Source organism: Aaosphaeria arxii (assembly GCF_010015735.1).
Source record: "Aaosphaeria arxii CBS 175.79 unplaced genomic scaffold BU24scaffold_10, whole genome shotgun sequence".
Lineage (NCBI taxonomy): Eukaryota > Fungi > Ascomycota > Dothideomycetes > Pleosporales > Aaosphaeria > Aaosphaeria arxii.
In genome coordinates, this window is record NW_022983483.1 from 222,172 (window position 1) to 237,187 (window position 15,016).

Below are 15,016 nucleotides of genomic sequence, written 5' to 3' on the forward strand. Positions count from 1 at the left end.
GCCGCGAGTGCAAAGTCTATGTTCGTAATGGTGATGGGGATGTAGTCGTTCATTGGATATGTTGGATGCAGAGAGCGCTTCCGCTAATCGCTTGGGCAAAAATAGGAGAGGAGAGAGGAGAGGAGAGGCGTTGTCAGGTACACGACAGCTACATAGCAGCAGTAGTAGTGACAAGTGGTTGGACGAAAGGAACGGAGAGAAGGGAGAGGGAGAAGGGGGAAACAGAGAGATGGGACGTACGTACAAATATTCAAGGGTTCCCCTCCCTCGTTATGATTTCTTCGTCTTCTTCCTCGGACACTGGAATTGTCTGCATCGTCATTATTACTCTGATCACCTTGTCTCTGTTCCTCTGTGCTGAGTGCTCTGCTGTCTGGATTGACGCACCCCGCAATCCGGCGGAAGCCCCCCAACAAAATTGAACAACAATTTAACACGGAGGACCTGCACAAACATCCGCCGTCTCCAACATAACTATCATCCCTCTTGATCACATACCTATACTGACTCACAGCTAACATTCTCATCTCCATCTCCTACCCACAGCTTCCTCCACCATCGGGCGCTGCGCTCGTCCGACATCGTCAATCCACCTGTAACTACCTCCGAACGCCCGCCCGCCCGCCGGAGATGGGCGAGCCCCCCCCGCTGCGAGCGCGCGCCGCTTTCGGTGCCCTTCTGCTACGCCCCCAGCGGCTTGACGACATAGGCCCCACGCGCCCTGAGCGGCCGGCCTGTGACGAAATGCCTTGGAGTAACAGGAACAGCAAACACATGCCATACCATGCCATGCCGCAGACGGAGCGGAGCTCTCGTCCAGCACTGACTACTGCTGCTGCTCCGAACATCGCGCGTGCCATTCATTCCTTGAACGAACCGGCAGGTCGAGCTTGCATTGAAACGCAAGCAAGCAATCAAATCCTGGAAGTTCGTCCCATCAATCAATGAATCAATTAAGAATAAATCAGTCGAGCCAGACGACGACGACGCGCGACACACACACATCGAAGGAGTCGTCGTGCGTCCCTGGATGCCGACGACCTTCCAGTAGGAGTAGTGGGGTACATGGTCAGTACATGGTCGATATTTAGCCGCCTAAGTACTCTCCCGCTACGTGCTGCGACTCCCGCTCTCGGTCTCTCGAGGGACTCTGGATGGATACTTTTTATTCATACTTGCAGGTAAATTAGTTCCGGCGCAGGGTTTTCTCTTTTTGATAAGGTTGTGTATGACACCTAGGTAGGTATGGTATGATATGGCATGGGATGGGATGGTACCTGTGCAATGTTTGTTCGTCTAACTGTGACGGCTCGCCGGCTTGTGCTGTTCTGTTAAAGTCTTGTCATACCTCTCTGTCTGTCTGTCGTCTGTCCGCCGGTCTGTCGTTCGAACCGTGTCAATAAAAAGGCCATCGGTCGCTCCCGTCACTTGCCGCCTCGTTTCGTCTCTTGTCACATAGCGACCTACCTATCTCGTACCTCCTCCTACTCCTACCGGTTACTTTGTAGGTACATACATACCGCTCTACAAGTACCGCCTCTCCTTTGCACCTCGGAAGCCTTTACCCCGCCGCTGTTCCCCAGACACATCCGTCTCGAACTCTCCCAGGGTAAGACGACCTCGACCTATCATTTCTCTCCTTTGCAATTGCTATTCCCTCTCTGCTGCGCGGCCGGAAACTACTTTTTCCACCGAGGACCCGTCCCTGTCGTTGTCAACTTACATAGTTTATACTTACTTACCTTTGGGTCGCTGCAGCGCCACTACTTCTTTCCGAGGTTATTCACCACTGATTTCGGAGCTACGGGACACGCTACTACGAACATCTAAAACCTACCGAACAGCTATGAGGCCTACATCGACTTCCGCAGTTCGCACTGCATCCTCTGCTCTCCAACGATTCCCTCGCCAACGCTCTTGCGCCTTCGCTACCAGGTGCTTGTCCTCTACTACCAGACCCGCTGTCGGCATCGCAACCGCCCGCCGCAACCAGCAGCTCGGAGCTCTCGACTCCACCACCTCGACCATCTCCACCGCATTCCTCGCACAGCAGAGAAGGATGGCGTCGACGGGGATCAAGAAGATCAAGGTGAAGAACCCGGTGGTGGAGCTGGACGGAGACGAGATGACCAGGATCATCTGGCAGGAGATCAAGGACAGGTTCATCCACCCGTACCTGGACATCGACCTCAAGTACTACGACCTGGGTCTCCCCTACCGTGACGAGACGGAGGACAAGGTGACTCTCGATGCCGCCGAGGCCATCAAGAAGTACTCCGTCGGCGTCAAGTGCGCCACCATCACCCCGGACGAGCAGCGCGTCGAGGAGTTCAAGCTCAAGAAGATGTGGCTGTCCCCCAACGGCACCATCCGAAACCACCTGTACGTTCCCCAATGCCATGCCAGCAGTTTCGAGTTATGCAGAAATTGGATGTAGATACTGACATGTGTGTCCCAGCGGCGGTACCGTCTTCCGTGCTCCCATTGTCATCCCCCGCATCCCCCGCCTCGTACCCGGCTGGAAGCAGCCCATCATCATCGGGCGCCACGCATTCGGCGACCAGTACCGGGCCAAGGACCGCGTGATTGAGGGCGAGGGCACGCTGGAGATGGTATTCACGCCCAAGGGCGGGAAGCCCGAGACGATCAAGGTGTACGACTTCCCCGCGGGCGGCGGCGTCGCGCAGACGCAGTACAACACGGCGGAGTCGATCTCCGGGTTCGCGCACGCCAGCTTCAAGCTCGCGCTCGACAAGAAGCTCCCGCTGTACATGAGCACCAAGAACACGATCCTCAAGGCGTATGATGGTCGTTTCAAGGACATCTTCCAGGAGATTTATGATGGACAGTATAAGAAGGACTTCGACGCCGCGGGCATCTGGTACGAGCACCGTCTTATTGACGACATGGTCGCCCAGATGATCAAGAGCGAGGGCGGCATGATCATCGCCATGAAGAGTGCGTCCCCTTAACCCCCCCCCCCCCCCCCCCCCCCCCCCACCCCCCCCACCCCCCCCCCCCCCCCCCCCCCCCCGACCATTTCACCCTCCCACAAGTACAGAGTGACTAACACGCAACCCACAGACTACGACGGCGACGTACAATCCGACATCGTGGCCCAAGGCTTCGGCTCCCTCGGCCTCATGACCTCCGTCCTCATCACCCCCGACGGCAAGACGTTCGAGGCGGAAGCCGCCCACGGCACCGTGACCCGCCATTTCCGCGAGCACCAGAAGGGCCGCGAGACGTCGACGAACCCGATCGCGTCCATCTTCGCGTGGACGCAGGGTCTCACCAAGCGCGGCGAGCTCGACGGCACTCCCGAGCTCGTCGTCTTCGCGCAGCAGCTCGAGAAGGCGTGCGTTGACGCTGTTGACGTCGACGGCATCATGACGAAGGATCTTGCGCTTGCGACGGGAAGGAAGGACCGCGCGGCGTGGGTTACCACGAACGAGTACCTTGAGGCGGTGGAGAGGAGGTTGAAGAGCAGTCTGAAGGAGAAGTTGTAGGGTGGTGTTGCGTTGCGTTGTACATCCGTGAAGAAGGACAATGATACGGGACGATCCACACGACTACCTTTTCGGTTTCCCCAGTCTACACGCTCAGGAGTATTTGATGGGAATCAGTCTGACTCTGACATATCCCCCCCTTCGCTGCGTAGATAGACGGTGCTTTACATACAGTGGTTTTGCATGCGCTCGTTCTTGCACACACTTCGCCAGCGAGCTGTATCAAGGTTAGAACGACGGGGAAGCGTAAACGTAGATAAGAGGTCGTATGACCGACCCTAGATGATGATGATGATGATGATGAATAGTACATATAAAGGTATCTGTGAATGCTTCATGTTGTGTGTCTGTGTCTGTCCATGTGTGTCTATGTCTATAAGTGTTTCTATGTGTGTATGTGTGTTCACGCGTACCTAGGTACCTACCTAGGCCCTGCAGTATCTGTAGTCATAGCCACCCAGGCGTGTAAAAAAAGAAATCAGCGTCATTTCTTCTGGTTAGAACGTTGTGAGTAGTGGTATGAGCTATGGGATGGATTTTGGGGTTTTGGGTTTTATGACATTCCTCTGAATACTGCACCTATTCTCATAATGTTAGCAACGGAGTGTTGAGAATGCACGTAATTGACAAGTTGTGGTGTTGCACGACACTCTCACAACACCATCACGACTCTACACCCTCAGTCCCTCACCAACGCGGACCGCTTTAGATTTTGGGTGCTTGGTGGAGGATGTGTGTGCGTGTTCGATGGGATTTTGGATTTTATGTGGAGGTGGTGCGTTGGGTGGAGGAGCACTGAGGACCGTCATTGCTCACTCGAGACGTCTGTATCTAAGCCTGAATTATCTCCAACATATCAAGTCAAAGCAGTAGTGACACTTCACTTTCGAAATAGCACACCCGCAGCAGAGTACTATGCTGTGCTGAAGATGTACGTAATTGGCAAGATCGTGGTGTCGCACGACACCATCACAACTCTCTTCTTCACCCTCACTAGACGCGGACCGCTTTCGGATTGGACGTCGTCTAGTTTCTTTTAGCTAACGTTCTAGCCATTGTAGGCAATCCAAAGAGCTCGCTGCACAAAGATACAGATCCCCTCTCTGGTTTGTCGCCTTTGCCCGGCGGGAAAATCAAAGGGAAAAACGAGGAATTGGAAATGGGGTTAATTGTGCATTGTGGGTTTTAATTGAGGGTACCTATGGGGTATGTGGTGAGTCATGGATCTTGGGAATGGGACTTGTTCTCTTGACACCTGTTGTTCCTTTCGAACTATGAGTGCTTGATCTGGTGTCGCTCTCTCGCTTCACTTTCTAACTCTTTTGCTTTGCCGTCTTATCTTATCGTGTCGTTCGTCCGCTCGTTCAAGGCAGGAATTTTTGCGCATTCGGTGACTCCAGTACTCGTACCGGGGGATGGACTGTGGACAGACAGACAGACAATTCCTTCTTCCGATTCGAATTTTTCTCCCAGCCAGTCAGACAAGACAGACGCGTTCCGGCGTTCGACTAGCTCTGGTTCTGGATTAATTCTTTGGTACATAGGTTAAAAATCACCGCCAATGATCCCTCCATACATTGGACTATCACTCACACGGCCAACCTCCCCGTAGGAAAGGACAAAAAAGCTGGAACAGGTGAGGACTTGCGAGAAAGCGAGAAAAAGAGGAGTTGTTGTGGAAAAAGGCGAAAGAGCTCCGAGAAAGACGCGAGAATAGTATCGAGAGAGAGAAAGGATAGGTGACTACAGAGGACGAGAGGAAGAAAAGTAATCGGGAGAGAAAAAGAGAAACAAGAGAAACAAGATGATGTTGTTGCAGCGTCGAGCAACTGGAGGAGGAGGAGGATCATCAAAGTGCGCGTGTGTGCGAGTGTGCCGGGTTACGCCGTCACCATCCGTGAGATTGGGGAGGAGCGCGTCCGCATTCGCAGCCGTAGCTGCCAATCGCAGAACTTCCCCCAAAGCTACCCCGCCGTCGCTCAGAATATTTCATCCTCATCAACCTCATCCTCATCCTTATCACGGCCTCAGTGCCCTTCCTTTCTCCCCTCCTCCTCGTCTCTTCTCCACTTCATCCTCGCCCCTCATGACTGCCACAAAGATTGACGGCACTGCAATTGCCCGCAGCATCCGTCTCGGCCTGTGCGAGCAGATCAAGAAGCAGCAGGAGAGCAACCCCCGCTACAAGCCCTCCCTGAAGATCATCCAAGGTATGTCCCCCCAACAACCAGCAATTGTGTGACAACCGTACTGATAATCTCTTGCAGTGGGTGATAGATCTGATTCTTGTAGGTTTCGATTGAGATTGGGAGGTGTTGCAGTGTAATTGACTATCGGATGCAGCTACTTATGTGCGCATGAAGTTGAAGGCTGCTGAGGAGGTGAGTCGCATCATAAATAACTCCTGCACACATGAACATTCACTTGCACACACATGCACATACAAACATACATTTACACATACACATGCACATGCATCTATCCTCCAACATATTCACACACATTCATATCCCCCTAAAAACCCAACACTAACGCATATCCTCCAGGCCAACATCGACTGCGAGCTCGTCCACTTCCCCGAGGACGTCTCTGAAGCCGAGCTCCTCTACAAGCTCTACGAGTACAACAACAATCCCTCCATCCACGGCATCCTCGTCCAACTCCCCCTCCCCAAGCACATCTCCGAGCATGCCATCACATCCGCCGTCGCAGACGAGAAGGATGTCGATGGATTCGGAATCGCCAGCATTGGAGGACTGGCCAAGCGCGGTGGACAGCCTCTCTTCACCCCTTGCACCCCCAAGGGCGTCATGGTCCTCCTGAAGGAAGCAGAAGTTGACGTCGCAGGGAAGAACGCTGTCGTCCTCGGACGGAGCGACATCGTTGGCAGCCCCGTCAGCTATCTTCTTAAGAACGCCGATGCCACCGTCACCATCTGCCACTCCAAGACCCAGAACCTGCCCGAGGTCATCAAGCAGGCCGATATCCTCGTCGCCGCCATCGGCAAGGCCCACTTCGTCAAGGGAGACTGGCTCAAGCCCGGCGCCGTCGTCATCGATGTCGGTACCAACTACATCCCCGATGCTAGCAAGAAGTCTGGCCAGAGGCTCGTGGGAGACGTCGATTTCGACTCCGCTGCCGAGGTCGCATCCCAGATCACTCCCGTCCCCGGAGGTGTGGGTCCCATGACCGTCGCCATGCTCCTTCAGAACGTGGTCGACTCCGCCAATGCCACGTTTGACAGGCTGAAGGAGCGTAAGATCTCGCCTCTCCCCCTCAAGCTCGAGGACCCCGTCCCCTCAGACATCGAGGTTTCGAGGAAACAACACCCCAAGCAGATCACCACCATCGGAAAGGAGATTGGTCTTCTGCAGAGCGAACTTGAGCCCTATGGCGCCACCAAGGCCAAGGTCGACTTGTCTGTCCTTAGCCGCCTCGAGCACCGCAAGAATGGGCGTTACATTCTCGTTGCGGGTATCACGCCTACTCCACTCGGTGAGGGCAAGTCGACTACCACTGTTGGTCTTGCACAGGCGCTTGGAGGCCATCTCGGCAAGATCGCTTTCGCAAATGTGAGGCAGCCGAGCATGGGCCCGACGTTCGGTATCAAGGGAGGTGCCGCGGGAGGAGGTTACAGCCAGGTCATTCCCATGGATGAGTTCAACCTCCACCTTACTGGCGACATTCACGCCATCACTGCTGCAAACAACTTGCTTGCTGCCGCCATCGAGACTCGCATCTTCCACGAGAACACTCAGAAGAATGGACCCCTCTACAAGAGACTGGTACCCGAGAAGAAGGGTAAGCGTGAATTCGCCCCTGTCATGTTCCGCCGCTTGAAGAAGCTTGGTATCGACAAGACCAACCCCAATGACCTGACCGAGGACGAGATCAACCGCTTCGCCAGGTTGGACATCGACCCCGAGACCATCACATGGCGGCGTGTGCTCGATGTCAACGACAGGCATCTTCGTTCCATCACCATTGGTGAGGCGCCCACGGAGAAGGGCCAGACGCGCAAGACTGGATTTGACATCTCCGTTGCTAGCGAATGTATGGCGATCCTTGCCCTCAGCAACGACCTCTCCGACTTGAGGGAACGTCTCGGACGTATGGTCGTGGCCAGCTCCCGCAGTGGCGATCCCGTGACCTGCGACGACATTGGTGCGGGTGGCGCGTTGACTGCGCTCCTCAAGGACGCTATCAAGCCCAACTTGATGCAGACCTTGGAGGGAACCCCCGTATTCGTGCATGCTGGCCCCTTCGCCAACATCAGTATTGGTGCCTCGTCCGTTCTCGCCGATAAGCTTGCTCTTAAGCTTGCTGGTACTGAGCCAGGCGAGGACCACGACGACAAGGCAGGCTACGTTATCACCGAGGCCGGCTTCGACTTCACCATGGGTGGTGAGCGATTTTTCAACATCAAGTGCCGATCTTCTGGCCTAGTCCCGGACACCGTCGTTATCGTTGCAACCGTTCGTGCCCTCAAAGTGCATGGCGGTGGACCCGATATCGCCCCCGGGGCACAGCTTCAAGAGGTCTATCGAACCGAGAACGTCGAAATCCTCCGCAAGGGCTGCGTCAACCTGAGGAAACAGATTGCCAACGCTAAGTCATTCGGAGTGCCAGTCGTCGTGGCCATCAATCGTTTCTCCACCGACACTCAAGCTGAAATCGATGTCATCAAGGAGGAGGCACTCGCCGCTGGGGCCGAGGATGCCATTCCCGCCAACCATTGGGCCGAAGGTGGTAAGGGCGCCGTCGAGCTCGCCAAGGGTGTCATCGCTGCCAGTTCGAAGGACAAGCCAGATTTCAAGCTTCTCTACAGCCTTGAGGGCTCCGTCCAAGAACGCATCGAGAGCATTGGCCAGCGCATGTATGGTGCTGACAAGGTCGAGTTCTCCGAGCTTGCACAGAAGAAGGTCGATACCTATGTCAAGCAGGGTCTTGGAAACCTCCCCATCTGCGTTGCAAAGACCCAGTACTCGCTCAGCCATGACCCTGCTCTCAAGGGTGCCCCAACTGGCTTCACGGTACCCATCCGAGATGTCAGAATGGCCGCTGGAGCCGGCTACCTCTACGCACTGGCCGCTGATATCCAGACCATTCCTGGCCTCCCGACTGCGCCAGGGTACCTCCAGGTCGATGTGAACACTGAAACGGGAGAGATTGATGGCCTTTTCTAAGCCCCGATCTGGCCGTTTGAGATGGTCTCACACTTTTAATGGAGGTAAATTAACCTGCTGGTGGCGTTTTACGGTAATATGGGAGGATTCTGGATTCTGGATTTCTACGATGGATGGCTAAAGCGGAGTATTCAACATTAAGCATAGCGGTTGGCTTTTACAAACCTTTCTCAACAATAGAGACTCGCAACAGGTGGAGTCGAAACGAAACGATACGATCATTGGATCGGCAATATAGATTCAAAGGACAATTATACATTATATTAGTTGTTACTCTTCTTGGACGCAACAACACTAGTGCCAGGGACGAAGTCTGGTCGTTAGAGTTGAAGACATTCGCCTCACACCAAAGTCTCCAGCATCAGCCCTAAGTCTCTCGTGACGATCAACCTGAATTTCGGTTGACTAAACGTGCAGACTGCATCCTCGCCGCAGTCTGTGTGAATGCACATACAGACACGAGTGAACGATGCATACGCCGCCGGAGCTCGCAGGCAATTAGATTGCTCCATTAGAATAGCAGTGGAGTGGATGCTGGCGTGATCCAAGTCGAATTGCTCGCGAGGCTGCACGATTCCAGCCTCAGTTCGGCAGTGAAAGCTTCGAGTACGACCGTTTACGCCTGATGTGATAAATTTTCTATACCTGGATCGGTGCATTGAAGTACGAGTCCCAATAAGGAAAATGAGCCACTGCTACTAAATGCTGCTCTTTACCATCACCACTCGCCCGTCTCGATCGTGCAGGGACGGGCTGACGTTGGGCGGCGTAGATGGGTGGGGCAACCGGCGGCACCCCATCCAATTAGCGACGGACCCAACCGCGGATCGCCACTAAAGAGGACCAGTACCATAGATCCCATCCCTTAGGGCCACGCTTACCTCGGCGCTTGTTTTGACGTTGTGGCTTCGCCCCCTTCTTTTACGTTACGTCTCGACGTGCTCACTACTCAGATCCCATCTATCTCAAGGACTGGATTCTCACTGGGAAATAAATCTTCCGAGCGACCTTGAAACCGTTGGCTGACCTGTATTCTATATTCATCCCCCAATGGATCGCCCCTACCCCACTATGCGACTATCTATGGGCATTCACCATACGATCAGCAAGGAACCCCTCTCTGGACAGACATGTGAGCTCAGTGGAAGCTGTCCAGAAGGGAGACTTGCTCGTCAACGTCGCTTTTTTTCGCATCACGTCTCGGAAAGGCCACACCCGCGGGCGTCGAGATGTGGCGTGGAAATCGAGACTGCTCGCCTCGTGTGCCCTCTTCGGCCGGCCACGGCTCATGGCGAAAGCCGTTTGAGCAAACACTGGAATAATCGTCCTTCGCTCGACGCCTCTGGAAAACTCTGAATTGTGATGACTTGGATTAATGCTTGGAGACTGACAAAATTTCCATCGAGGCATGAGGTGAGGGGTCACGATTGCTTGAATGATCGACGTTGGTGGCTTCCGACGCATCGAATTTCGAGAATTGCATAAACCTTCCGACAGATGTCAAACCGTCGAGCCACCACAGCCTGCTACGGTTCAACCCACGCTCGTGCGACTGGGTTTCTGGATCTCATTGGTCAGCATGGTCAGAAATGTGAGAAGGCCATCTGCGCCCCCATCGCCAAGTGGAATGTACACCTGTGACGGGCCTCCAGTTCTGGCCATTTTGCAAGTGGAGACTACTTTACGCATATGAAGTTAATTTCCGTACAACTCGACGTTTCTTCCTTCTGTGTTTGAGAAGCTGCACATGGCGGCGGGCTGCGGGCTGCGCCTACGGACCATCTTCCTTGCTCGTATTTTGTGATCTATCTGAGTCTTTGTTATTGATTTTCGTGACCATTTTGCTGTGAATACGAGCGAGATGCACGAGGCAGATCGGTGGGGTAACTCTTTCGCTTCTTTCGCTTACCGTCGAGCCCCGGTCCTCGTAAATACATACAGTACTGAGTACATATCACATCTCACGCTCATGACATGCATGCCATCCATGCATCGACCGCTAATTATACAGTAGCTGACGAAATGGGTCGAGGGTGTAGTGGGATCTTTCGTAGAATCTGCGCCTCTTCCATTGTTTTGACCAGAAACCTACGAACGTGTTTCTGCCTCTGTGGCCAATTGAACGGCTGGGATCCTCGCCTTGGTCGTTGTTTCGAGCTTACTCGATGCCATTTCCAGCTTTCTCGAAGAGCCAGATTTGGTGTTCATGTGAGATATCTCTCCACGATCTACATTTTTATGTCGTGATCATTAATGTTCCTTGCTCAGTCTCTCTCTATACGGACGTTAACGCGGCGGCGGCAGGCGGTAAGCGTCGGCTGGCTGGCTGACCTAATGCAAACAGAGAGAGCATCAACGTCCATCACCACACAGGGCACGTTTGAAAACGCCTAGATGAGGCGTGCCCTCTTTGGATTTTCTCCACATGGCTGCTTAGCCTCTCGTCTGTTCGTAGCAGTTGTAACTCTGTTCTCACCTGCCCTGCTACCCCTCCTGCTGCCCCGCCACGCGCGACCGTCCCAACTCCGACCCGACAGCGCCGCCATCCAATACCAGGGGGGGTCGCCCAGTCAGTCCAATCCTTAACTCCGCCCCTCAGGCTATCAACGACATCAGAGACATGATGTGGGGAGGATCTCGAACTGAGGCAGAGGATCGTGCTTCTTGTTGGGCCATCTGTACAGTTGTTATAAGATTAAGAACATGTCCTCTTCTCAAATCATCCTCATGGACTAACTGACTTCACTCCTTACAACTGTACACATCCATTCGTTCATTGATTCGATTCGCATTTTCCTTTCCAACGGCTGCAGCAAGTCGATCAACAATCATTACTTTTCGAACCAGGAATTTCCAAACTAGCATGCCCGCGAGCATCTAACTGATATTCATGCCTTCGCTCGCCTCAACTTCTACGCCGACTAGATTCTCTCTGTTCTCTCTGTTTCTCATTCTCTTCCTCCTCTTCGCGGACGTTTCGTCGGCCATCTCGCTGAACAACCCCGCCGACGTAGCCTCCTCGCTGCGCTACCGACAAGAAGCATGCAAAGCAACCGCCAGCTGTGTTCCTCGCAGTCCTCCTTCCCTGCAGCGGAAGGCTCTGGACGACCTACCATGGAAGCGGAGATCAGGCGGCAGGCCCAGGGCCGGCAGACAGAGGAGTGGGTAAGGCATTGTGCCAGCGAATACATGCCACGGATTGAGGAAGCTTGTAAGTGGTGATTGGTATTGATATGTGCAAGACCGTCCGCTGATAAGTTTAGCTTCCGAACCTACAACACCGACCGCAGTCCTCCCAAGTACTACACAGCTTCCCCTACGGACAGGAGAGAAGAGACCCAGGGCGCCAGAGACTCCTGCTGGACCTTATATCCACCCTCTCCCTTCCATCGAGACCATCATGTCGTCGCCAAACATGTCTCGTCCCGTCTACAACTCTCTGACTCGCGGTGAGCAACCACCAGCCCAGACATACAAGACCGTCATCCACACTCCCAAGCCCGCGAACCTCCGCATTCTGGACCAGAACCTCGTGCGCGCTGCAGAGTCCCAAGCACTGCAGCGCCGCCGACGCCGCGCCAACTCAGGCCCGGGGAATCGGAGCCGCAGCAACACGGGCAGCTCGATCGCCTCGTCTGAGGCGTCGACGTGTGCGGGATCCTCGGTCGGGGGGGACTTCGAAAGAGAGAGTTCAGCGAGCGAGGTCAGCGACGTGGATAGCTGCAAGGCGACTGCTGCTTCTTCGCCGGCGTTTTCATTCACAGCGGGATCGTCGCCGCGATACACTCTCTTCCCTCAGATCGTGCAGTCTACCATCTCTCTCCCCATCGCGTCTTCCGTTGCAACTTCGCCCGCCCTGTCATTCCACTCCACGCACTCGAACTTCTCCCCTTCCTCCTCAACACCAAACACTCCCAGTGAGCGTGGCACGCCATCAAGCCAACCCAGCTCCGCATACCCCTCCCCACCCGCCTCCCCCATCGATGCGTCCCGCCGGTCGAGCACCAGCGAGGAATACATGGCGTACCCGTCCCCGCCTGCCTCCCCCTCGCCCGCACCCTTCTCCCTCTCCCTCCGCCAACGCCTCCGCAACAACAACACCGAAGGCATCATCAGCGCCGGCGGATACGCAAGGAGACGCGGATACAGCTTCCCCCCGCCCAAGCTCTTCCCCTCGCCGCACGTCCGCGTCGCGCCGCCCCCGCCCGCACAACCCACATCCACATCCACATCCACATCAGCGCGCCTCAAACTCCCGCTACGACCAAGGATGTTGGCGAGGAGCGTCACGGCTCCCCTACCTACCCTTTCCTCCTCGTCCTCCCCGTCTCCGCTGTCCAGCTCCGTGACATGCACCCCCGACCCAGACACCTCCGAAGCTTCTTCGTCGAGGCAGAAGCAGAAGGCGTGGCAGCTAGAACCGCTTGATTTCGAGGGCGTCGAATTCGACCTCGGCGAGCAGAAACTCGGCGGCGGGGGAATCGATTCGCCCACCACCCTTGACTCTCCCCCCTCCCATCTCCTTGCTTTTCCGTCGCTGGGGGAGGGCGGGGAGTGGGGGTGGAGTATGAACGGTGGGGAGCTCGTGTCGTCTTCTTCGGTTGGAGGGGGGAAAGGGGTGGGGACAGGGAGGTTGATGGGAGGCAGTGAGAGGGAGAGTGATTGGGGGTTGGGGTTGTATGTCATTGATGAGGAGAGGGAGGAGGATGAGCGAGGGGATAGGAGTCCTGTGCGGAAGAGCTTTCGCCGGTAGGGAATCTGCTTCGTTTTTGTCTTCTTGAGTTTGTTTCTTGCATGTGCGTTTGGTGTTTTGGGTGTTTTGTGGGATGGGATGCTGCATGGTGCATTTTCGTGGGTTGAGTGTTGGGTGGGTTAGATGGTATATACAGTGCTGGATCACACTCGCTCGTTTTCGCTTTTTGGACGTTTTTACACTTCTTCACTTCTTACGCTCGTTTAGACAAAATTCTTGGTTGATGGATGGGGGGGGGTGGGTTGGTACATAGGAAAAAATATGCACGCTCGTTACACTACACTATATCTCTTATTGCTCTTTAACTGCATTAGGTGTAGGATAGGATTATAATTAGGGTTAGGGTTGTAGAAGTAAGGTGAGGGTTTATTCACTCTTCACCACTCTTCACCTCACCGCACTTCACTTCACTTCACCGCACTTCACTTCACTTCACTTCACTTCACTTCACCTCACTTCACCTCACTTAACACTCACACCTAACCTCACTTAACCTTATCTAACCTTACTTTACAATCTCTCGCAACACTTACAATCTCTTATAACACTTACCTCACTCACTTACACTCTCTTACAACACCTATAACACTTACCACACTGTTACAACACTTACAACACTCACAACACTCACAATCCTCTCCCCTCTCTTACAACAGTTGCTCTCACAACAGTCTCTCTCACAACACTCACTCTCTCTCACAACTCTCACAACTCTCACAACACAGTCTCTCACAACATAGTGAGTCCACAACATAGTCAGTCTCTCACAACACTCACAACCTCTTATAACACAGTCTCTTACTTATAACACTTACTTACTCTCATAACAGTCTTACAACACTTATAACAGTCTTACAACACTCTTGCCTCTCTTACAACACAAATCCTACAGGCGCAGTTATTTTACCTCTATTATCATCATAAAGCTAGAAACAATACTTACTCTCCCTTACAACACTTATAACACAGTCTCTCACTTACAACACTCATGATACAGTCTCTTACTCACAGTCTCTTACATCACTCACAACACTCACAACACTCACAACAGTCTCACAACAGTCTCACAACACTGTCACCTCTCTCACAACACTTACGTTCTCTCACAACACACTTACCTCACTCACTCCTCACTCCTCACTCCTCACTCTGAGGTTGAGTGAGGTTGAGTGAGGTTGAGTGAGGTTGAGTGAGGTTGAGTGAAGAGTGGGTAAAGAGTGAGTGAGGTGAAGGGTGGGGTGAGGTTGGGTGAGTGGGGTGAGGTTGGGTGAGTGTTGTGAGAGAGTGTAAGTGTTATAAGAGAAGAGAGACTATTATAAGAGAAGAGAGACTATTATAAGAGAAGAGAGACTATTATAAGAGAAGAGAGACTATTATAAGAGAGAGTAAGTGTTGTAAGAGGGTGTGAGTGTTGTTTCTAGCTTCACGATGATAATAGAGGTAAAACGACTGCGTCCGTAGAGTTTGTGTAGGGAGTAAGGGTTGATGTGTCTATGAGGATGCAGCGGACGTCTTTTGTCAGTGACAGTGTGGGCAACTAGAGGCAAAAGTATAGAATAGATTCATTC

General features: G+C 53.7%; 3 protein-coding genes across 3 annotated transcripts; all 3 read left to right on the forward strand.

Moving 5' to 3' along the window:
* Window positions 1–2,059: 2,059 nt before the first annotated feature.
* BU24DRAFT_355485 (isocitrate dehydrogenase mitochondrial precursor) lies at window positions 2,060–3,509 on the forward strand (the record flags this gene model as incomplete). Its single annotated transcript, XM_033523858.1, has 3 exons — window positions 2,060–2,382; window positions 2,459–2,958; window positions 3,085–3,509. 3 exons carry the CDS (start codon window positions 2,060–2,062, stop codon window positions 3,507–3,509), a joined length of 1,248 nt encoding a protein of 415 aa, XP_033379120.1.
* A 1,911-nt stretch (window positions 3,510–5,420) lies between these two features.
* BU24DRAFT_377442 (FTHFS-domain-containing protein) lies at window positions 5,421–8,964 on the forward strand. The gene is made up of 4 exons (XM_033524646.1): window positions 5,421–5,719; window positions 5,777–5,797; window positions 5,853–5,890; window positions 6,056–8,964. The coding sequence occupies exons 1-4, from the start codon at window positions 5,596–5,598 to the stop codon at window positions 8,693–8,695; spliced, it is 2,823 nt and encodes a 940-aa protein (XP_033379121.1). The 5' UTR covers window positions 5,421–5,595; the 3' UTR covers window positions 8,696–8,964.
* A 2,845-nt stretch (window positions 8,965–11,809) lies between these two features.
* BU24DRAFT_466560 (uncharacterized protein) lies at window positions 11,810–13,448 on the forward strand (the record flags this gene model as incomplete). Its single annotated transcript, XM_033532375.1, has 2 exons — window positions 11,810–11,906; window positions 11,959–13,448. 2 exons carry the CDS (start codon window positions 11,810–11,812, stop codon window positions 13,446–13,448), a joined length of 1,587 nt encoding a protein of 528 aa, XP_033379122.1.
* Window positions 13,449–15,016: the final 1,568 nt, after the last annotated feature.